Below are 21,129 nucleotides of genomic sequence, written 5' to 3' on the forward strand. Positions count from 1 at the left end.
TTCCTAGGAGCAATAAAAAGAACAAATACATTTGTTTTTGTTGTTGGGTTTTGTTTGATGGGTTGTTTTTTTTTTTTTTTTTTGGTGGTGGTCCTTTTTCTTCCTTGCAGTGGTTTTCATAACACAGATACCAGTGAGGAGACGGGAAAAAAAAAAAAAAAAAAAGCAGCAGTGTAGCTATTGCAAATATTCTACAAAATGTCCATCTGAAGCCCCTCAACCTCTGGTAATTAGAGGCCATACTGTGGAGATTGACGGGGTAAATTACCAGTTAATGTTTACACAACAAAACATATGCCCAGTACAATATCCCACACTGATGTTACTGAAACCAAAGTCCGGAAATGTACAGTGGAAACAAGACGTGGTACTTTTCTTGTGCCAACACAAACAGCAATTACAGCACAGTGTGAGAGAAGTCATAAGAAATACTACTGCATATCAGTAGTTCAACAAAGTCAGCACTTTTGTGTAATTGCAGGGGAAAAGGGCTGAAAAACATTACAGAACTCAGCAAGAAATGGCCCTTTATACTTTTAAAGTGATCCTTGATAAAACAATGCTGGGGTCATGAGAAGGCTACTCAGCCAATTTTGCTTCACTGTGGGATCCATTGACATCTGGCTGAGCTGCGGAAGCTGGAAAACTTCTTTAATATTCTCTTGACAGTAAAATGGACATGTGGAAAACATTCTAATCTGTTAATCTTTGGTGCTCCTGAAGAAAAAGGACATTTGGCTTTATACTTTGCGATGATAAATATTAACTCTCCAGGTCTAGCTGTAAATAAGTTAAAAGTATTAAAATGGAGAATGTATTTCTTATTTTCCAAATATGGGAGAAGATGGATATGCACCTGTGTAATCCAGATGATGTAATAAATGCCAGGAGTTTTTTCTAAGGGTAGTTTACCATACGCCTTTGGCAATTTGCTCTTCTTCATGGTGAATATATTTAGTCAATGAATAACGAGGAGTAGAATCTCCAAACTTCCTTACATCCTACATACTAAAATAGAATAAAGTAGTTTTTTTCACTCAGGGGATTATGAAAATAGAAATACGAATAGAAATATTGCCTGAATAAAAAGCTGCACCTTTTATTTAATAGCATTGTGTCTACAAATCCTTTTTGGCCTGACCTTTGATATGGAGTAAGGTTGAATGATAGTGATATACATTCATTTAACTTGAGGTAGAGTGCACAATTCTTCATTACTGTCATGAAATACATTATCAGAAATGAGAAGAGCAGTTATCTATCACATGAAGTGACTGCAGTGAGCTTATACTATGTGTCGTAAATATGAAACGTTAAAAAAGGCAAACATGGGAGAACAAAACTAGAATTTCTGCACATTTTTTATACATTTTGAATTAGTCTGAACAACTAAAACAGTGCTTAGAAATAATACATTTTTTCATTGATGAAAATTAAAGTGATTTCCTGATTTCCTTGTCCAAAGTAGCAAATTATATTATTGTAACATGTGTTCTATGCTGGAAATGTCTGTGATTTCATTTAGGTATCTTTTTTTACAAAGCAAATAGCCTTGTAAAGTAAGAAAACCAGTGCCTTCCTCCTCCCATCCTGCTCCCCCCCCCCCCCAAAAAAAAGTAAGAATAATTAAAAATATGAAAACAGACTTTTATTTCCTGATAAAAACAGGACTTTTTCTTTCTGCCTGCTTATTTGGGAATGATGGTATTTCAGTGACTGTTACTGAGATCTGCCAGAGGCATCAAATCTATGAGTTCCAACTGCAGGGTAGAATTATTTTAACAAATGTAATAGTAGTGATATAGGCCTGGAGTTCATGTCCCTGTTCAAGCAAGCTCCCAGTGAAGAATAATTTTAGTAAAGTAAGAATTATTCCAATGTACTTTTGGAAGACTGTGTTTGCAAGAGTTCTATGCTTATAAAATAGGTTCTTCTAAGAAGCTGGCTTTACTGACAGGACTTTAAATGTTGCTGTTGCCTAAGGGAAGTGCAATAAAATCTGACTGAAAAGTTTTTTTGGGGGGAAGATGATATTACAGATGTTCTAGGCTTCTCAAGGCATGTGGACAGACCCACCACCACCCTGGTGTTTCTAAATTGCTGAAAACTTGAGCTTTCAGCAGAGTATTCTGTTTAGATGGGTTTTGTCTGTTGAGCTTCCCTGGCTTCCATGCCAGTGAAGCAGCAGCAGCAGTTTCAGACCACGAAGACCACACATGCTGTATGGGTGATCAGCCCTTAGGGAGCTGATAGGATCTCCACAACACATCTGGAGATACCAGCCCCAGAGATTTTGGGGAGGTCCCCTTTTTTGCTGGCAGGGTGGCAGGTGGGTGGAATTTCAGAGATAACACGGGGAATAAAAGTCAAAACAAAGTGGTTTCTGTGGGTGGGTGATGTTCCTGGCTCTAGGGGAGTCAGGTGCTGCTGTGTGAGAGCTCTGTCTGAATTAAAGTCAGATGGGATTGTAAATGCTGTTACCATTCCTTAAGATACCCTGTTGTTTACATACTGCTATATAGAAGTAGCTCTATTCTGCTTTTCCAGCTTCTATATAAGCACCATCATTGCTACAAATGAGTTTGATTGTATTTATATCTATATTTTCAGCAGCCCACCTATTTTTTTTTTCTCACATAGGTACAAGCTAGTATTCTCTGCCACTTAATGCATCCTGCTGGAAGTGTTGTGTATACAAAGTGAGGGAAATTAGACCTCCAGGTTTTTGGCCACCCAGCTCAAGCCACAGAGTAGATCAGCAGAAGCTGGTCTTCCAGGAACTAAAAGGGGTAGGAGCTGGCTGATGCTAATCAGGAGTGAATGAGGAGATTGAAAAATTTATAATTTCTATCTGAAGTACAAATATCTAAAAAAGGGCAGCTAAGATAGATGAACTAGATTATATGATTCCTGAATTTAGGAATAAGCAGCCTTTTCAGGCACTACGATGCTGGGGTCAGATTTGCTATTTTCACTGAATTCATGCATTCCACTTTTTCCACATCCACTTGAAATACTAGAACAGTGCCTTTCTTCTGTCCACCGTAGTAGCACTTACCATTTTCAGTATTGTAACTTACAGTAAAATTCATTCCCTGAAGCCAGTATCTCAGCCGTTCATATTCTTCTGTGGCTCCAATCTTCAGTATGCTCTAAGCTGCTGCTCTGTAATTCAGGCATTATGATAATTCAGCCATTTTATCTCAGTGAGCATATCTCTGCTCAGCTTATCCTCTGTAGACATCCCTGGCAAAATGAGTGGGTTTTGTTTCTTCATCAGACCTTCAGTGTCATGTGTTTCAAACAAGCTTTCTTTAGTCTCAGCTCATTCTTTCTCTCTCAGAACAATCCTCAGAAACTTTTCCATCAATTTAAGTAATCTTTTTGTCTTCCCTGTTGATTCTCAGACCTTTATTTTTATTAATTTACAATGTGATGTAGTATGTGAGAAGGACCTTGTGGCTACATAGGTGTGGCATAGGTGTTATTTTATCTGTGTCCATAACGTGTTTCATCCTATCCACTCCACTGTTGCCCATAGCTTTTCTTCTCTTACTCTATTTTCTTTCTGATCCCAAAATTACTATTTTATGTTGCCTCCTGACTGTACAAACTTGAATCTATCCTAAATTTTTAAATCAGATTAATTCAGAAGATAGAACAAACAGTGTGAAACCACTAGAGCTTTAGCCGAGAGCAGGAATTTCTGCTTCAAATCTCCAGCAACCAAGCTGGGAAATCAGGCAATGTCCTGGGTTGCTTGAGAAGGGAGAATGGAAAGCCATTTGGTGCCCCTATGATCATCACATCTTCGTGGGTCTGGAAATGTCTCCTCTTCTCCCCTTGCAGGGTCAGTGATCCTTAGTAGGGGAGCAGCTCTAACATACAGCCCTGAGTAAGCAAACTATAATGTCCTGTAAATAAAGGGGAGTGCATGTACCGTTAAGAGAACAAAATGTGCCTGCAAAAGCAATACTAGTGAAATCAATAATAATAGTGGTTTCTGAATTTTCAGATTTTGAGTAGGAATTTCTGAATGTTTCAGAATCTCAAAATTCTTGACAAAAGCCGTTCTCTCATACACTTAGTGGCATTGATTCCTCCGAAATATCCAGGAGGCTTCGCTGAAGAACTGGATCCACAGCACAGTGTGCTGCAACCAGTTGGTGAGATGTTTCCCGTAGAGATGATGCAGTGTAGGGCAGAGGCATGGCTTTTTGTAGTTTCAGAGAGAAGTTGCTCCCTAGTTCATTCTTTGTTGAGAGTGAACATGGTCAGTTGTTGATGCCTTAACTCTCGGGCATTTTAGATACCAGGCTGCTCAGGTTCCTGACAGGGAGGTGAAGCATTCCTCAGCCCAGGCTGTGTGAGCCCTTAAAGTCAGTGTTACTCCTGTTCCACATTTGAGAGCATAAAGCTACAAGAATGTCTCCAAGAAGCTCGTGTTAGAATTATTGAATATTAGCATAACAAAGCATTTTTCTTCCCCAAAACTTGTTCTCGGAAGCAGCCAACTCCATTTTTCACTAAAACTTTCCAAAACAATACAGCCTGAGGCAGAGACAAGGCATGGAAAATATAAGATCCAGCAGTTAAAGGCTGACAAAGTAATAAACAACTGAAAGTAGGGCCTTATGATGGAAAGTGTTAGGGAACTTTAACTCTAGATGTCATTGCCAGCTTTGCTTATAATAAATGTGTCAGTAGCAATATGAAAAGATGTGTGCAATACATTAAAGGAATGCTGTTTTAACCTATTTTATGCAGCACGTCTGCCCACAAATTGCTTGCATCTCAGTATGTTTAAGGAGAAAAGGATTTTTTTTTTTTTTTTTTTTTTGGCTGAGCGTACTAATTTTCTAAAGAAATGGAATGTGAAATAGTAGATTTTAATGTAACAGTGACACCCTGTGGTCAGTAGTGATGCAGTTTATTCTGAAAAGTGCTTTTGTGATGCCTTAATTTTTAGCAAGAGAGGAGTAAAAGAGAAGCAGAAGGGAAATGAAGTTAGCTTTCCACAGGGAGAGGTGGCATCACATTGTATTGGTCTATGTGTAGAAATACGTGCTTCTAATTGTTCATATACTAGAAAAATATTTACTTATGTTGTCTTACTGAAGTAAAGGGGACTGACAAATCTTGATTTTAGTCATTTTGAGAATATAACTCATAGAAAAGTTTCTGTCTGAAGTACTGATGTTCCTACAAGGAGTTCTCAGAATAGCTACATCTTTTAAGTACTTGATAAATGCAATTGATTAAAAAAGAAAGAAAGAAAGTTAAACGCCAGAAAAAGAGTATATATTATAGTTTCAAAATCTCATCGTTAAAAAATTTTATGACAGACCTGGATTATTGCTTCTGATATACAGTTTATGCACCCCTCAAGTTACTGATGCTGATCTTGCCATTTTTAAGAAAGGGACAAACACACATTTCTGTCAAGTGAAGTCAGGTTTAAAGATGGGTAATGAAGAAGGCTGACTGTCACAACAAGAATTTATGGGGAGTCAGTAAAGCAAACTGAGAAATACGAAGCATTTATTGTCCACTGGCAATATTGGTTTCCTGTTAAAATTGGCTATTTGACAAAGGTGATGAATTGAATTCCTTGCTCTCTCTTTGGGGAATTAGGAAGTTAACACGGGACAGAAGGAAAGAGCTTTCTGCTTTCTCTGGAGAGTGAATTGATACTAGCCAAAGCTGAAGTTTAGAAGATATTCAGGAACTGCTATCAGGAATTTAGTGATGATCAAAACTCTACAAGTCTTTAGAAAGATTGGAACGTTTAAGTGGTCCGGGAAGACATGCCATTGTTCACCCACATACATCTTTATGTGAACGGCTCAGTGAGTGCTCCTCTTGGATGTATTCTATGAAATAGCTGCAGGGCAATGTCTCATGAATCTCAGCACAGCTCAGTACCTGTCAGGAAGTGACAATGAGACTGTGGGCTTTTTAAAGATCTCATATTGACAGCAAGCTTAGATTACTGAAAGGCTTGAAACTCATTATCTCCTTTAAAACCCTGTCAAATATTGTACATGTGTTGAAGGATGAGGCCTTATTTTACACTTCCTATCAATTTTTTTGCCTTCCTTTTAGAGCCCCTTCTGCTTTTAAGGGCTGCAAAAGCAAAATAGCTTCATAGCTGCTCAAACTTGCAGAGAAGTTATTTATTAGGTGCTATTTCAGACTCTGAGCTTGGACAGGCTGTGCTGTAATATTAACCTCCAAATTAGTTAGTAGTGCTGCTGAAGGATGTTTTCCAACATCTGTTTTTAGCACTGTTAGAATGGATCTTGGAGTATGTGTTATTTAAGTACTTCTTGAATGGGGCCATACTGGAGATGAACTGCAGTGATTCTGCACATGGATCAGAAAGCACGTTGTAGATGCCTATCACTGAAAGAAGTACCACATGCAAAAGCAGATGGATGCTGCTGAGCCTGATGCTTAAATGGCGGTATGGTGCAGCAGGCAGTCTGAACTGTTCTAAAAAGGACTTTAAAGAACAGAATTCTAAAGGCAGAGACCCACTCACTGCATATTAAGAGAAATGACTTGAAATCATCAGATTTGAATTTAGTCAGAGCTGCTGTATTATATACATCGTTAAGACCTTCTCTACAACTTGCTGAATGTTTCAATGGCACATCCATCCTAATGCAGATACAGACTGACAAGTTTATATCCTGCTTCTCAGAGTGTCCCAAACTAGCATGAAAGCTGCCATTCTGGGGCTGTTAACTATTTAAAACTGTGACTACACTTCCTTCTTTCTCTGTTTAGGGAAAATAGTTGGCTGTTTAAGTGAGACTGTCTCCCAGTAATCATCTGTCATCTGGAAGTTGTTGCTACCACTGCTTAGCCAGCAGAAAGCTCATGCCTACATAGGCAAAATGGAGCTTACTCCAGTTTACAGTTTAAGTAGTTTGAACTGATCCAGTGAGGCTGCCTGAGAGTCCTAGGATCTGCTTAAACAAAGATGTGTATTTCGTTTATGTTGCTGTGATATCCTGTACCCCTCCATATGTTCGCAAACCCTTCCAACAAAGAATAGTAAACATATACTCCAGTGGTATGGACCTTGCACTGCAAATGCAACATTACAGTGGCGTCACAGCTATCTGTACAAGCATATCTGTATTCAGATGTTACTTTGTCACCAAAACCAATTTAGTTGATATTTTTCCCATGTTTGCTCAGTGGAAAGTGTTTCATGAGATAATTCACTGGAATTAGAAGATGACTGTTTGTATGATACTAAAGCTAGTCCTGAGTTTGCTGATCTTCTTTTAACAAAAAAAAAAGTGCATCAAGAAGAATTCTCTAACAGTTAAGACTTAAGCTGATAGCTGAGGAAACTCCATAAAGGACATGTTCTTCTAACTTTTTACTGCTCAAACAGACATTTCTGATGGAAATATTTATTTCTGATGGGAATCTCAAAATCAGACTGAGAGAGCAAGCATGGTTGGAGGATGCATGTTTGCATTGAAATAGCACATCCATATTGTAATCTCCCTTTTTTCTTCCTAAACCTTCACTATGCCCTAAAGCTTTCCAGTAACAGACCTTAGGTGTGTTTTACAGTTAAACTAGATGATCAACCTCGTTGTTCCATGATTCTGCAGAGATGCTTGCAAACCCATCAGTTACCACTTTGGAGCTCGAAGCAATGACATCCAGAGTGAATGTATGAATCTTAGCAATTAGTGCGAAAGAAACAGAATTTCCAGTTGAAAGCTATCACAAATGCATACCCTCTGTGTATTGGACACAGATGTGTTGTATAACACATTTTTTTGACCGGTGGGTTATACAAACAAAGTGTGTGACAAGTGACTGAAATGCGAAACGTGTACTTGGGTGATTCACTCCATAATTCACAGATTAGTATACTTTTAAGTACAATATCCCTTCTCAGAAAGTCTCATTGTGTGAGCAATATGAAACAGTACTTACTGCCTTGCCTGTCATGGTTATGTGCCTTGTCTCATTTGAGGTCTTTATTACAGGCTTTTAGCAACTACCTAGCTTGAGATAGTGTTTCCCTTTTTAGAACGGGACATAGCACAACACTTCATTGGATTCCTCTTTTATTTTTCCTCTCCAGAACTGCCAGAACTTCAAAGAGCCAAATTCAAAGGCCAATGGCAGAACTATGGAAAGCACTGTTAGAACTTAGAAGCAAGTACAACAAAACCTTAGGGAAGTTTATTTCAGAACTAAAACCTCCCACATGTAAGGTGAAGCTGATGGGTATATTTGGAAAGGTACTTTGCAATTGCAACATCCAGAACTCATCTTTAGCCTGCCTTGCCAGCTAGTTGTATCTGTGGCTGTGAAGGAGAAACTCAGGCTCCCAGTTTAGCCTATGGGAATTGTTAAGTACTTGTATGAATGCGAGCAACAGAAGTAAGCTTGTACTGCAGTCATACTCCTAAGATGGTCTTAATAACTTGCACATGTAAACAACAGAAATGATTTAACCTCTGAATCTCTCAGGACTCAACATCAGGGTTGGGGTGAAAGCTTGTCTGTGCTCAAGAATTCCTGTCCTCATTCTGGGTGCACCCACCCACATCTGGTCTGTCTAAACTTTTGGTGCAGGTCTGCTTAAATTTTAGGTAGTTAGCCCTAGCAGGAGAGAACACTCTAGTGTGCTTAGGGTAGAGAGATGCTGGTGTCTCTGAAGACCTGATGACTTCTTTTGTCTAATACCATTGCCTACCTCTTGATTATCTCTAGAGCTTGAATGCTTCCAAAGGTGCCTGATCTACAAGGGGAAAGATAAAGAGCTTTCTCTGGCAAGGTAGGCCCAGTGGCTAGGATCACATGCCAAATGTAACAGAAGAAAAATGCTTCCACATTTCAGCTTTATTCTAAAATCTGGTCACTGAAAGAAGAAATTGAACAAAGTGCTGGCGCTTACAGCCTCGAGTTCCTTGCTCTGCCTGACCAATTTCCCAGGAAAGTCTTTATCCCGTAGGAAATGTAGTGTTATCTATTGGGGAAAGTCAGTAATTGTTTTTAGTGTTTTTTATTGTGACTATCCTGAGTGAGGATCAGGAGAGAGAAAGAGATCAGTAGGTTGGAAAAACCATCCTAAAATAACCTTAATCCAAACTCTTGCCCGAATCAGAGAATTATGAATTAAAGACAGTTGGCTATTTTTTTAAGTCTTAATTTGAATTTGAAAGTTTTACACTCTGATAACATGCTACATGTGTTTCGTTAAAAAGTACTCAAAGTCAAGATCAGAACCTGTACCTATGGAGAGCTTCCATGATACCCAAACTAATGAGTAATTCCAAGCAACTTAACACTTAACAGTCAGATTTCAGAATGCTGTGCCAGGGTGTGAAATTTAATGGACTTGGAACTATTCTCTTTTAGACTTCTGAAGATTGTAAAGAAAGAGTCAGAGTCACCAGGATACTGCTCTTTACTGCTTTTTTTTCTTTGTTTTGAGCTCAAACTCTTTTAAAAGATGTTCCCAAAGTAATCCTTCCTGACATTGAAGCATTCAACTTGGTGAAAATATCTCATAGTCCTCATCTAAACCAAAAACTAAGAAAAGAGTTCAAAGAGTTGTTAACATGGTTATTTCATTACCTCCAATAAGAGAAACCAGAAGAAAGTTAGAGAAAAGAAAATGCTATTACTGACATTCCTCATGGAAGGGCAAAACACAGAGTATTTATGTACCAAAATCATTGAATGACACATAAATCAGATGCTAGTATTAAAACTTCCAACTTGCAAAGATTTGTACATATGCTTAAAATTACATATTTGAATAATGTATTGATTATGTTTAGTTATTAGAAAGCCTTTACAGACTAGATACAGGCTTAAAAATAATGTGGAGATATAAGGAGTAAGATACCACAGAACTATGGTTGGCTCTAAAACAGCAATCAGTTTATCTGCCGAAATCACACATAAGTTCTCTGTTCCACATCCTGTGTTTGGAGAATTTTACCTTATAAAGATGTCAGGACTAAGGCAGTTATAAGAAATTTCCTCTGAGGAATGCCTCCATTTGTGGAGATGTGTATTTTATCTATGGTAAATAACGTGTGTAGTCTGCTATTTATGAACAATTATAAATAATACTTCTTGATAGTGATGACTTTCTGTGTTTGTTACTTTCCAGATGGGAGTTGCTGTAGTGGATTCGTCTGTTGCAGGTTTGGGTGGCTGTCCCTATGCAAAAGGTGCTACTGGAAATGTGGCTACAGAGGATGTGATATACATGCTTAATGGTCTGGGGATCAATACAGTAAGTTTTCTTTACTTTGTATTTAAGACTTTAAGGCATATTGCAGTAAAATATTGGATGCAAATGGTAGTTTTTGCCAGGTCAGTGTTTTAACATGGCTTGTCAAAACATGAATGATGTTTGTAAGCAATCTAGATCAGAACTGTATTTGGCAGAGATTTGAATAACCCCTATTTCCTTACCTTGGAGATATGAGGAGCACAGTAGCAAATGCTTAGAGTCAGTGTATTGCCTCAATTGGGGTAGTTTGGTTAGGTCTCGATGATCTTTAAGGTCTTTTCCAACCTGAGCGATTCTATGGTTCTATGATAATGAATTTTTACTGCTTTAAGCTATGCACTGATTTTACCTTGAATTTAGACGTAGGAGGAGCTGACAAAACTGTAATGTCTGTGGCTTGCATTTAAGCCACTTCAAGAAGAGCTTGAAGTCTGACATCTGCCATACAAAGATCTAAGTTACGAGGAATTATTTGTCTATTGAAGTTCAGTATGGCATTCTTTCTAACAGAGTTGCTTGACATAATAGGATCATGGTACTTCCTTCTGAAATTAACATCCCTTTACCACTGTAAAATCATATTCTGTGCCTTACAGAGTTCACTGTAATGATCATCTACTTCCATGTGCTTTTTAGGGAATTCTAGTTAGATGTCAGATACCTGTTCAGAAAAGTTTTAATCTCAAGTGTCTGTTGTACAAGTGGACTCAGTTTTGAATTGTTCATAGGTGATTTGGGTGACTTTTTCATGAAGAAGGTGCACATTCTTTTAAAATAACAGTTATTTAGAATGAGGAGAAACCATGCCTTTTAGTGTACTGTTTAAACAGTCTTTCAGAATATTCTTTGTCTGGGGAAAATACCCACTGACTTTTCTGACCGACTCCCAGCAAAAGGAATCAATTGAATAAAAACACCCTAATTGAAAGAAATGTACCTTGTTCCAGTCTGGTTGATAAGATTTACTAGTCTGTGAATGGTTTGGAATCTAGCTTATTCTAAAGGCTAATGCCAAATCCCATGAAGATAGATATCTCATCCTCAAACATTTAGTGCTCTTTTTTTAAAAAAAAATTAAATTATGAAATAGCAAAGCACAAGGCTTTGCTTCTTGACTCTTTTCTGGCCCATTAAAAAGAGAGTGGTTTACTGGATGAGAGACAAATCTGTGGATGTAGACAGTTTCAAAATTCTTCTTTTAGTATATGAGTTCTGTTCTTTGCAGTCTTGGTTTTTGTACCATGGCCATTTCTGTAAAATAATCATTGAAAAAAATCTATTATGGCCTTTTTGTATGATGGCATAAAAATGAAATTATAATTACTAATGCTGTCCATTTGCAAAGAGATCCTTCTCTTGTTCCTTTCAGTGATGCACTAAAGCACTCGTTTTGTTGACTAAAGTCATGTAAAGTATCAGCCAAAGGATGGGCAGTATTTTAGTGCATGTTACTGTGTTCAGATTGATTAGATACATAAGAATAGTAATTAATATTTGCTATATACTGTTCTTCACATTGCCTAACTAAGATATGATGTGTGAAATGAATCTTTAGAAGGATAAATGTGAAATTTACAGCATAGTCTATCTACAACTGATTGGTTGTACCATGGTAAATGGACAGAAAATAATGTCATAGATCATTCATGCTCATGAAACTTCCTCATGAAGGGGAGCAGATGCGCTGGTGCTGATCTACTCTCTGTTGACCAGCGATAGAACCCAAGGGAAAGGCATGGAACTGCATTGGGGAGGTTCAGACTGGACATCAGGAAAAGGTTCTCACTGGGGGGTGATCGGGCACTGGAAAAACCTCCTCAGGGCAGTGGTCATGGCACCAAACTTGACAGAGTTCAAGGAGCATTTGAACAACACTCCCAGATGTATGGCCTGATTTTTGGGTGGTCCTTTTGTGGAGCCAGGAGTTGGATCCAGTGATCTTAATGGATCCCTTCCAACTTGGGATATTCTTGATTCTAAACTTTATAGGGACCCTGTATATTTTATAAAGACAATTTCTATATGGTTCCTGTGTAATTATAGTAAACAGTACGTGTGCTTACAACGCCTTTGAAGTTTGGTTAACAAACACTTCTAAGAAAGGCTTATTGACTAGATACTGTTACCCTCACATCCTGACAATGAAAACGAAGTTCATACAGATAGTGGACTTGTTATTTATGAGTGCTGTATGAGAACCAATTAATTGAACTCAGCGAGAGTTAAAGAACTGTGCTTTTTGGCAGATGCTTTTCTGATGGAAGTAATTTACTCATGCTCATCGATGCTATTGGAGAAACTTGTTTCTGTGTTTCATGGTAGCAAGGAATAATTCTGAATATATGAAATGATTACCAAATACACCTGAGTATGTGTCTGACTATCTATCTGAAGACATTATTTTGACTCAACAACCTTACAAATATCTGTCACTGCTCTTTTCCTACACCCATCTGTGAGCTATGTTTTTAGATTACTTCATTGTAATCCACCTGGGTTCATGCCATATAAGAGTGACAATATAAAGGCAGATATGCTTATGTTCCATTTAATGAATATGAAATGTAAATATGCTCCTATCAACATGTGTAACATCATGTTTACAGTGTTACAGTGCTGAAAATGTGATTTTTGTATAGTTTTGGTTTCATATTTTGGCATCTTACATAACCTAACCACCAAGTATGTCTGTGGTGGAATGTACCTTGCTGCTTCTTAATAAAAAGCACAGATGCTCTTAAGAATTTTTAGACTGTTATGTACAATAGTATCCTACAGACTAAAGCTGAGTAATGACCAATGAAATAAAAACAGAATGAGTGAAATTACCCTTTCTTTATATATATATATATATATTTTATATATATATATATCTTTATATATATTATATATATATCTTTATATCTTTATATCTTTATATATATATATATCTTTATATCTTTATATATATATATATCTTTATATATATATATATATATATATATATATATATATATCTTTATATATATATATATATAAAGAGTTATAACTCTTTAAAAATGAACAATAAGCTTGAGGTGGTGCTGATTACTGTAGCTCATTGGAAACTAGTCCTTTTTTTTTGGTTTGTTTTTCAAATGTTTTTTATTCCGTTTTTGTGAAGTATTCTCTGTACTCACTAACATTTGTAGCCAACTCCAAGAACTTATGTTCTTGGTAAGATTAATTGTAAGATTAAGTTTAATGTAGAACATGTTTAATGTAGAACATGGAAATAAGCTCTAGATCTTTTAAAAATTCTGAGCAACTAAATGAGTCTTGGTATAAACTTCAGTGCAGTATTATGAGAATATCTTTCTGGTGTAATAAGTCTTGCACTCTTTAGTGCTGACTGACACACTACTCCCCGTTCTGTATAGCTATTCAGTGTATTGGCAGTTGAATGTCTTGTTTTGCCTCCCTTCTATTGGCTTTACTGGTTTCTGATTCCCAGTCTTTGGTGCAAGAGCTTAAATTACTTAATATGATCTAACTCTAAAACTTCAAGTGTATGTGAGTCGCTCAAGAGACCGTTTTAGCTAGGACTGAACAAGCAGCTGCAAGTTTTTGCACAGTTGGGTTACCAGTGTAAACAGTAATTTTGCACTGACGGGAACTTTTTCAAGAAGGTTTTATTTGTTCAAGAGAATGCAGAATCCTGTTTCTCACTGATGTTAGTTGCCAATAGATTTCTTCCATTTTCCTGAAATGCAGATGGAATACTTACAAGCATCAAGTATTTTAGCGCTTGGTGATAAGTAACTGCAGCACGTATTTAGACAATATATTGTTCTTCCAACTTCCATTTATTATTCTGATTCTTTATTCCAGATTCTTTAGAGTTCAAAATTTATTACTATAGTACTTGATTCACTATCAGTAGAGTAAGAGATCACCCTGTTACTGGTAGAACTTCCCACCAACAGGAAGCTGTGACTGTTGTGCAAGTTACCACGACTTTACTGAGCTCCATTAATGACTTATGAGTCAGACCCTTTCCAAAAATTAGGCCCTAGAGCAAAATAAGATGACATTTAAGCATTTTCAGTGTGTGTGCATTTATTATTATTAATGATTTTTACCTCTATTTTTCAGGGAGTCAATCTTTATACCGTGATGGAAGCTGGAAACTTCATCTGTACAGCTTTGAACAAGAAAACGAACTCAAAGGTTGCACAAGCTTCCTTCAATACCGGAACTATCAAGTAAACAGATTTTCTTTGCAGATTAATTACATTTGTCATCTACCTTGACCAAGGACACACATCAAGAAACCAAATATAAGAAAACCATTTCAGCAAAGAACTAAAATAGAACCCAGATATAACTTTCTGTTATGGAAAGAGTATCCATACTGTAGTGTCTTGTTGAAAATTCTTATTTATAAGTATGAAATAAATGACTGTCATAAAGAACACTATGCTTGGTACTTATACAGGTGAGAAAACTGTATAAACAGAAGGCCATTTTACCATGCTTTAAGTTGAATTTTGTTTTTGGGTTTTTTTTCAGTTGAACTGGTTGGAAACAGTGAATACATAGTTAACTTTTAATCAAGATTACTTTTAGAGTAGTACAAATATTTGCAGTTTATGAGATCCCACATTGTGTGTGGCCATTCTCTTATGTCTTTTGTTTATCTGAATCTGTATTTTTTGTTTGTCAACTCAGTTCTGTTATGAACACAGATCCAGATCTGAATTCACCGTAAGAAATTTTTAGCAATAGCGCTTTTGTTATCGTGTTTTGTTTAACATCTGTTAACTATATGGATGACTTTATCTTGTTCCAAGACTTTATGGTTAATGGCAGCCTTCCAGGTCCTCCAAATCTAATGCAAATTTTCTTATTTGTTACATATGTTAAATTTGTTGTGGTTGCTTTTTTTTTAATCAGCTGTATTATAACCTAATTATATGAAGCAATTAAAAATTGGCAGGGTTTTCAACTGTCATTCAGGGTAGTAGTGATATAGAAGGGGCAAAAATTTTGTCCCTGGTCTCACTGAACAACTAGACTTTTTCTTTTGTAGTCTATGAGTTGACATTTTCCATTCGTTTTTGAGGATAGTACTAGCCAGTTGGACTTGCTTGACTTGCTTACACTGTGAGAAGCATCTGTAATATTTCTCTGTGCTCTTGTGATGGTGATACTTTACTGTTTTAGTTGTCTTGGTTCAGCAAGATGCTTTGTCATTTTTAGATCCATAATTGACAAATGCTAAGAAAAGCCTTATATACATAAACTGTTCAAATGCTCCATGAAAATATTGTTATTTTTCAATTTGAAGCATCAGTACTGTTACTGATTTTGTGTAGATTCTTTTCAGAATTCTCTATGCACTTAGCTTTGATATATTTCTTTTTCTGAAAAATAATCTGATAAAACCGTGGACTATGATCTTTTTCTATATTCTCAATTTTCCCCCAAAATGTGGAAGCTTGGAAAAAGGTAAGATGAAAGAATCTGAAAGATAACATGTAAAGAAGGAAAAGGTGAATCATTTTTGTGTGGAGCTCAAATCTGCTAGGTTAAGACTGAATCTTAGCTTGCCTTTGAAATTCTCAAGTGAACCTTTTTTGATATATTTAAGCCACTGCTGGATTTTAAAATTGTCACAGCTTAACAAAATCAAACTTGGCATGCCATGTAGCTCAAAGATATCAATTTAATATAATCCTTTTATCCTTTTATCTGGTTTATGCTGTAGTGATAGTCAAAACCAATATAAGCTGTGTTTTTTCACTCTTCTCATGGTAAGAATCAAAAAATAAACAAAGAAATCTTTGTAGATGAGGCAGAATACATTTTATGTATCAATCCAGAATACTGAATTGCACCCCTCCTTGTGGCATCCAGTAGGAAGACTTGCAAGTACCTTTAAAGACATGGATTCCTTGATTTGCTTGATCTGCTCTGGATGTATAGCTGAATCACTTCAACAAATGTTCTGTCCTCATTTTCCCATGTTTCAGTGGGGTCTTTGTGATCTAGCAACTACTATGGCTCATTGCACAAAACATGAACTTTAATAAAACTGCTTCTTGAACCATCCACAGATTTTAAAATTCTAAGTGAGGAATCAGTGGTAGTGCCTAGGCAAGAGTTAGCAGGTAAGTTGAAATGAGGTGCTATCACGGACATCCTAAAGGTACCCTAATTCAGTTGCTATTTGTCTCTGAAGATGATGTGATTATTAATATGTAACAATATTTTTATCAGTAAAGTTTCCCCTTTCAGTTTGTTTCTGTGTGTACACAGAATAAACTCATTTTAGACTAAAGTACCCAGTTCTGATGCAGACTGGTGAGTGTTCTTGCATCCAAGATCCTGTGAGCAAGACTGAGCTTCTCAAAGAGTGAAAGTGAAGTCACTCTTGGGGAAAAAAGTAGTTGTTCTGCAAACCCCTTTTAAAAATTGGCCTGAAATTCAGACTAAACCACTGATGAGAGGTGAAGATCAGCCTGACAAGATTCAAATACACTTTCTTCAGGGATGCCCTAACCAGCAAATCTTACCACCGGGAAACATATGGAACTGAAAAAGAACATTGTTCCTAACCAGTCTGAATTTGTGCCACTATCCAGGAAGGAATTCAGGATTCCTGAAACCAGAAAGATGAGGAAATAAAAAAGTAGAAAAGGTGTTGTGTTTTTTCTTTCAAGGTGGTGATGAAATCATTAATTATAGGCCAGTTTGGGAAGTGAATTGTCCACTTTTTTAGTAACTAACCAACTACGAATTTCTTAAATAAAGGTGGTTGGTTGCACTGCTATCACAACTTCTGTGTCAAATAAAATATCTATATAGAATATAGAGTATAGATTAGAAGAGCTATCTCTTCTCTGAAAGTTCTAGACATCTATATCATAACTCCCTGGAAGAATTCCTGACTTGGACTCTAAGAGACCTTTAAACTCTGGAGGTTTGCAGATATGTCTTAGTGTGTAGTGCACTGTAGGCTTTTCAGCAACCAGGCTGCTTGGTTTAGAGGTCTAAGGCTCTGAACTCTCCCTGTGACTGAAACAGGGTACCTATTACATTGTGGGGATGAAAAACCTGAAGTCATAGAATTATAGAATAACATAAAATGCCTCAGTTCTTTATGGGTTTTGCTTTAGAAACAACTTGGGAGCTTATGAAGAGTCTTAAATGCAGGTCTTTTGCTCTTTAATGATGTGAGCACTGGAAAAGATGAGCAGTCACATCTGGAGCCCGTACTTTACCCACACATTCATCTTCAACCACGTAGTGAGTTATAGTAATCCAGGGTGGAGGTCACAGACATATAGATTGTTTGTCAGGATCGTTTTAAAGGAGAAAGAAACATAGAGCCAGATTAAAAAATAATGAATGCTTATTTGCCAGAAGTGCCACCTGGGATGAATTTAAGCCTGGGTCCAGGTGAACAATCCCAACAAAATCCCTGAGATTTGTTAGATACCTCATGTTCATGCTGCTAAAGTTTGTTGGGCACATAATGTTCTGCTGCTTGCTTTCCTGGGCTGGCATCCCTTTGACTGTGAGAGCATTTTAATGCCTACTCTTTTGCTTCAGAAAATAGACATATATCAACCTTAAGATCAAGGGCTAATCTGGCCGTTACTCACATAGATAACACTGACTTCAGCACAGCACAGTAAAGCAGTTGAGACTGCATCCCTTCAAAAATACAGCAAAAGCAGCATGCATTGTGATGATACTATTCCTTTCCAGCAGTTGTTGTGGCCATCTAAATTTTTATGCTGCCATTCAGAGTGATTGACCACTAGTGGTGGCTGCTCTTCTAGTTCCTATCAGTGTCTCCCATTGAGTTCACCCTGAAGTAACTCTCTGCTTGTGGAAGGCTTGAGTGCAGGCGTTGTTTCCCTGATGTGTAGCCCTATTCCTTATTTGTGACCCAATTATTATGTCATTATAAAAATTATGCATTTGTTGAAAGCTGTAAAGAAAAAGCAACAAAGTGCTGAATATTATGATCACACACTTAGAATGTGGGGCATGCTGCCTCTCCGTCTGTTTTGGTGATGCTCCTATATAAATGCTGGAAAGGGAGAGTGTAGACTCTTGGCATCCTGCAGAGGTGAGAAGCTCCTCTTCCACACTGACTGCTTCTATGTGAGTTTTACCAGAGCCAAATTAGATGTTCCAATATGTTTATTTCTGCTCTTTGAAAACTGTCATCATCTTCTGTGGGCCACTGGATTGAAATCACTGCAGAGATTTTCTGGAACAACGTGGAGGTCATTTTACTTGTGCTAAGGCCATGGAGTATGTAATTGGAATATCCAGGGCAGTCTTTGGTCAGTGGCCTGCTCTGAGCCTTTAAAGGTTTGACAGATGACCGATGCTGCATTGCTGAACTTTCTTTAATACTTCCACAGTAGTTTTCCTCCTTTCCGTGTTGTTGGCAATAGCTAGAAAGTGAAATACTGGCTCTTGAAAGGTCAAGATACTCTATTCTAAAGGAATGGCTTGTACGTGTTTCTGGAGAAGTTGATTAATTCCACTAGTAATGGGCATAGTTCTTCACTGGGCAGCATTGTCATGGATCCCTTACATGGGCAGTGCTAATGTCTTCCAGCAGCAGCTTGCTTTGTAGTTTAGTTGCAGCTTTTATGTATTTGGGCAACTTGGCTCTGGACCAGCACTTTAATGTTTTATTTTCATGTGTAGCCAGAGTTTATGGGACAAAGAAGTGAATATTCTGGTCTTGTGCATAAGTCCAGAGAAGCTTCGGCTAATTTTCCCTTCTTAATAGCATCATTTGAGTTCATAAAAGTTTTACTATTGTAATAAGGAGTCACAGAATGAAGACTGAAAGTCTGTGAGGTAAAATTTGCTCTTTGGGATCAGCACTGTTGAAATAATCTTCATCCAAGGGTTTAGTGTGAATGTATGAGATATGACTATTTTTTCACAGAGTTACTTTTAAGTGGTAGGAATATTGCTTAGATACGATGCTAAATATCTGAAAATTAGAATTCCGTGACACTGAGTTTTATATGATTTCTCAGATTGCCATAAGTTCTTTTTTAAAAATAAAAGGTTGTCCTGTTCATATAATATTATCAGGATAACTGTTAGTTTCTCTAGATCCAAGATGTATGCAGAAGTGGATAAATGTAAAAATCAGTCTCAATAACTGAACGAAAGACACACTTCCTTTCAGTTCTTGCTGATAAATCTTTTTCTACTAAGATACGTTTTTGAACATTATTTTTCTCTAAGGTTCTTCTCTAGCACTGTGTTGGTATTCAGTGCTACAGTGTCACCACAGGCAGAAGGAATAAAGCCAAAGTCAACTTAGTCCCTCGAAGCTGATGTAAAAATGGTGATGCATTTGTTAAGGAATCAACATGTACCTTCCTGGTTACATCCATTTGTGATGTTGCAGTGTGTGGTGTTAAAGATGAAACAAAATCTCTCTCGGTGTTTATTGAAACTGATACACTTGTCTGTTATGCCAGATTCAGCAGCTCTGATTAAGCAGCTCACACGTATGGCATTAGCAAATATAAGCTGGCCCTCTGACATGTCCTCCTGTGTTGACTTTGTTGCCTCATAATCTATTTGAAGTACATTTTCTTGGAATTACCTTTTTATCAGTTGTCTCCATGTGCTTTTATAGCTGACAAATCTCTTCTGAGTAACTAGGAAAACATTTTTTCCCTCCATTAACTAAACATTAAAAGCTACTGGCAGTAATGGAGGTACAACTTGAAAAATTCAATGAGGCTTCATCCAGCTTTAGATGTTTCCCCACAAAGTAGAAATCTTTGCCCTGTAAACGGTGTCAGAGACTCTCTGTTCAGCTCATGGGACACGGAACAGCTTCAGCATTTGGTCTGAAATGTCAGCATGTTGACTGGGGAAGAAAAAAATTGCAGTAAATATCCTAAACCATGGCACTGAGCTGCCTCAACCTGAGCTGCTGACATTTGTCTTCACCATTTTGAATCCAACAGTAAAAGACTCCTGTGGTAATTTTTTAAAAGAACAGAATGGTGTTCACTCTTTTAAAGCACTGTGCTGGGGATGGTGATGGTCCTGCTTGTATCTGTCATCTGTGTTAGTAAGCTATGATTCCCACATCAGCTTGAGAGGGCTATCCCTCTAAAAAGCAAATTCTCTCACCTCATAAGCAATTGGAGTAGCTGAAGAAAATCTTCCTTTTGAAGAATTCAGGACTCACTATGGCAAGACAAGAGAAATGTGGACTTTGAATTTTAGGCTTTGTATCTTCAGCACTGTACAAGGAACCAAAACCTGTGTATGTCTCAAAGACTCTACATTTAATTTGAAGCAATCTTTAGATAAACTGCATAAATGATATTGAAAACGAAAACTGAGATCCAGTATTCCTGTTTCAAATGAGAATAAGATACTGCTGGGGATACTGCTCTTCAAAAAATGCTGACTGAACTATAACAGTATTTGTGTAGTTGGTGCTGTGCTGCACAGTGCTTCTGTGTTTACGAAATAGTTAGAGTCTAATCGTGATAGCTGAATACAGATTATCACAGCAGAAATTTATTTATTTAATAGTTAATGCTTACATACAACTGACAGAATACAGTGTCACTATGAAATATAAATCAAAGGAATTGTGATACAGGTACACGTTACATATTGTAATGGAAGAAATTTACTTTTCTTTTAAGCATTAAAGTTAGTTCTAATGAACAGAGAGCAGAAAATTCCACATATACAGTACATATACAGTATCCACTCAATATCTTGCAGTCTTTCAGAATAACCCACATGCTTACTCCAGTTTCAAATGCATTTTACATACTCCTGTGTGTGAGAGTTTGTGT

At 37.2% G+C, this 21,129-nt stretch overlaps 1 protein-coding gene across 2 annotated transcripts in view; it reads left to right on the plus strand.

The window, feature by feature from the left end:
• The window catches only part of HMGCLL1 (3-hydroxy-3-methylglutaryl-CoA lyase like 1), a 72,804-nt gene extending 58,080 nt beyond the window's left edge, over nucleotides 1–14,724 (plus strand). For both annotated transcript variants that reach the window (XM_031610952.2, XM_031610951.2), the window contains exons 8-9: nucleotides 10,166–10,291; nucleotides 14,405–14,724. In XM_031610952.2, the coding sequence (XP_031466812.1) occupies nucleotides 10,166–10,291; nucleotides 14,405–14,518 (240 nt within the window). In that variant the 3' untranslated portion in view covers nucleotides 14,519–14,724. The remainder of the gene's footprint in view (nucleotides 1–10,165; nucleotides 10,292–14,404) is intronic.
• The last annotated feature ends 6,405 nt before the right edge of the window (nucleotides 14,725–21,129 follow it).

The sequence above is a fragment of the Phasianus colchicus genome, chromosome 2 (assembly GCF_987193195.1).
Source record: "Phasianus colchicus chromosome 2, bPhaCol1.hap1.1, whole genome shotgun sequence".
Lineage (NCBI taxonomy): Eukaryota > Metazoa > Chordata > Aves > Galliformes > Phasianidae > Phasianus > Phasianus colchicus.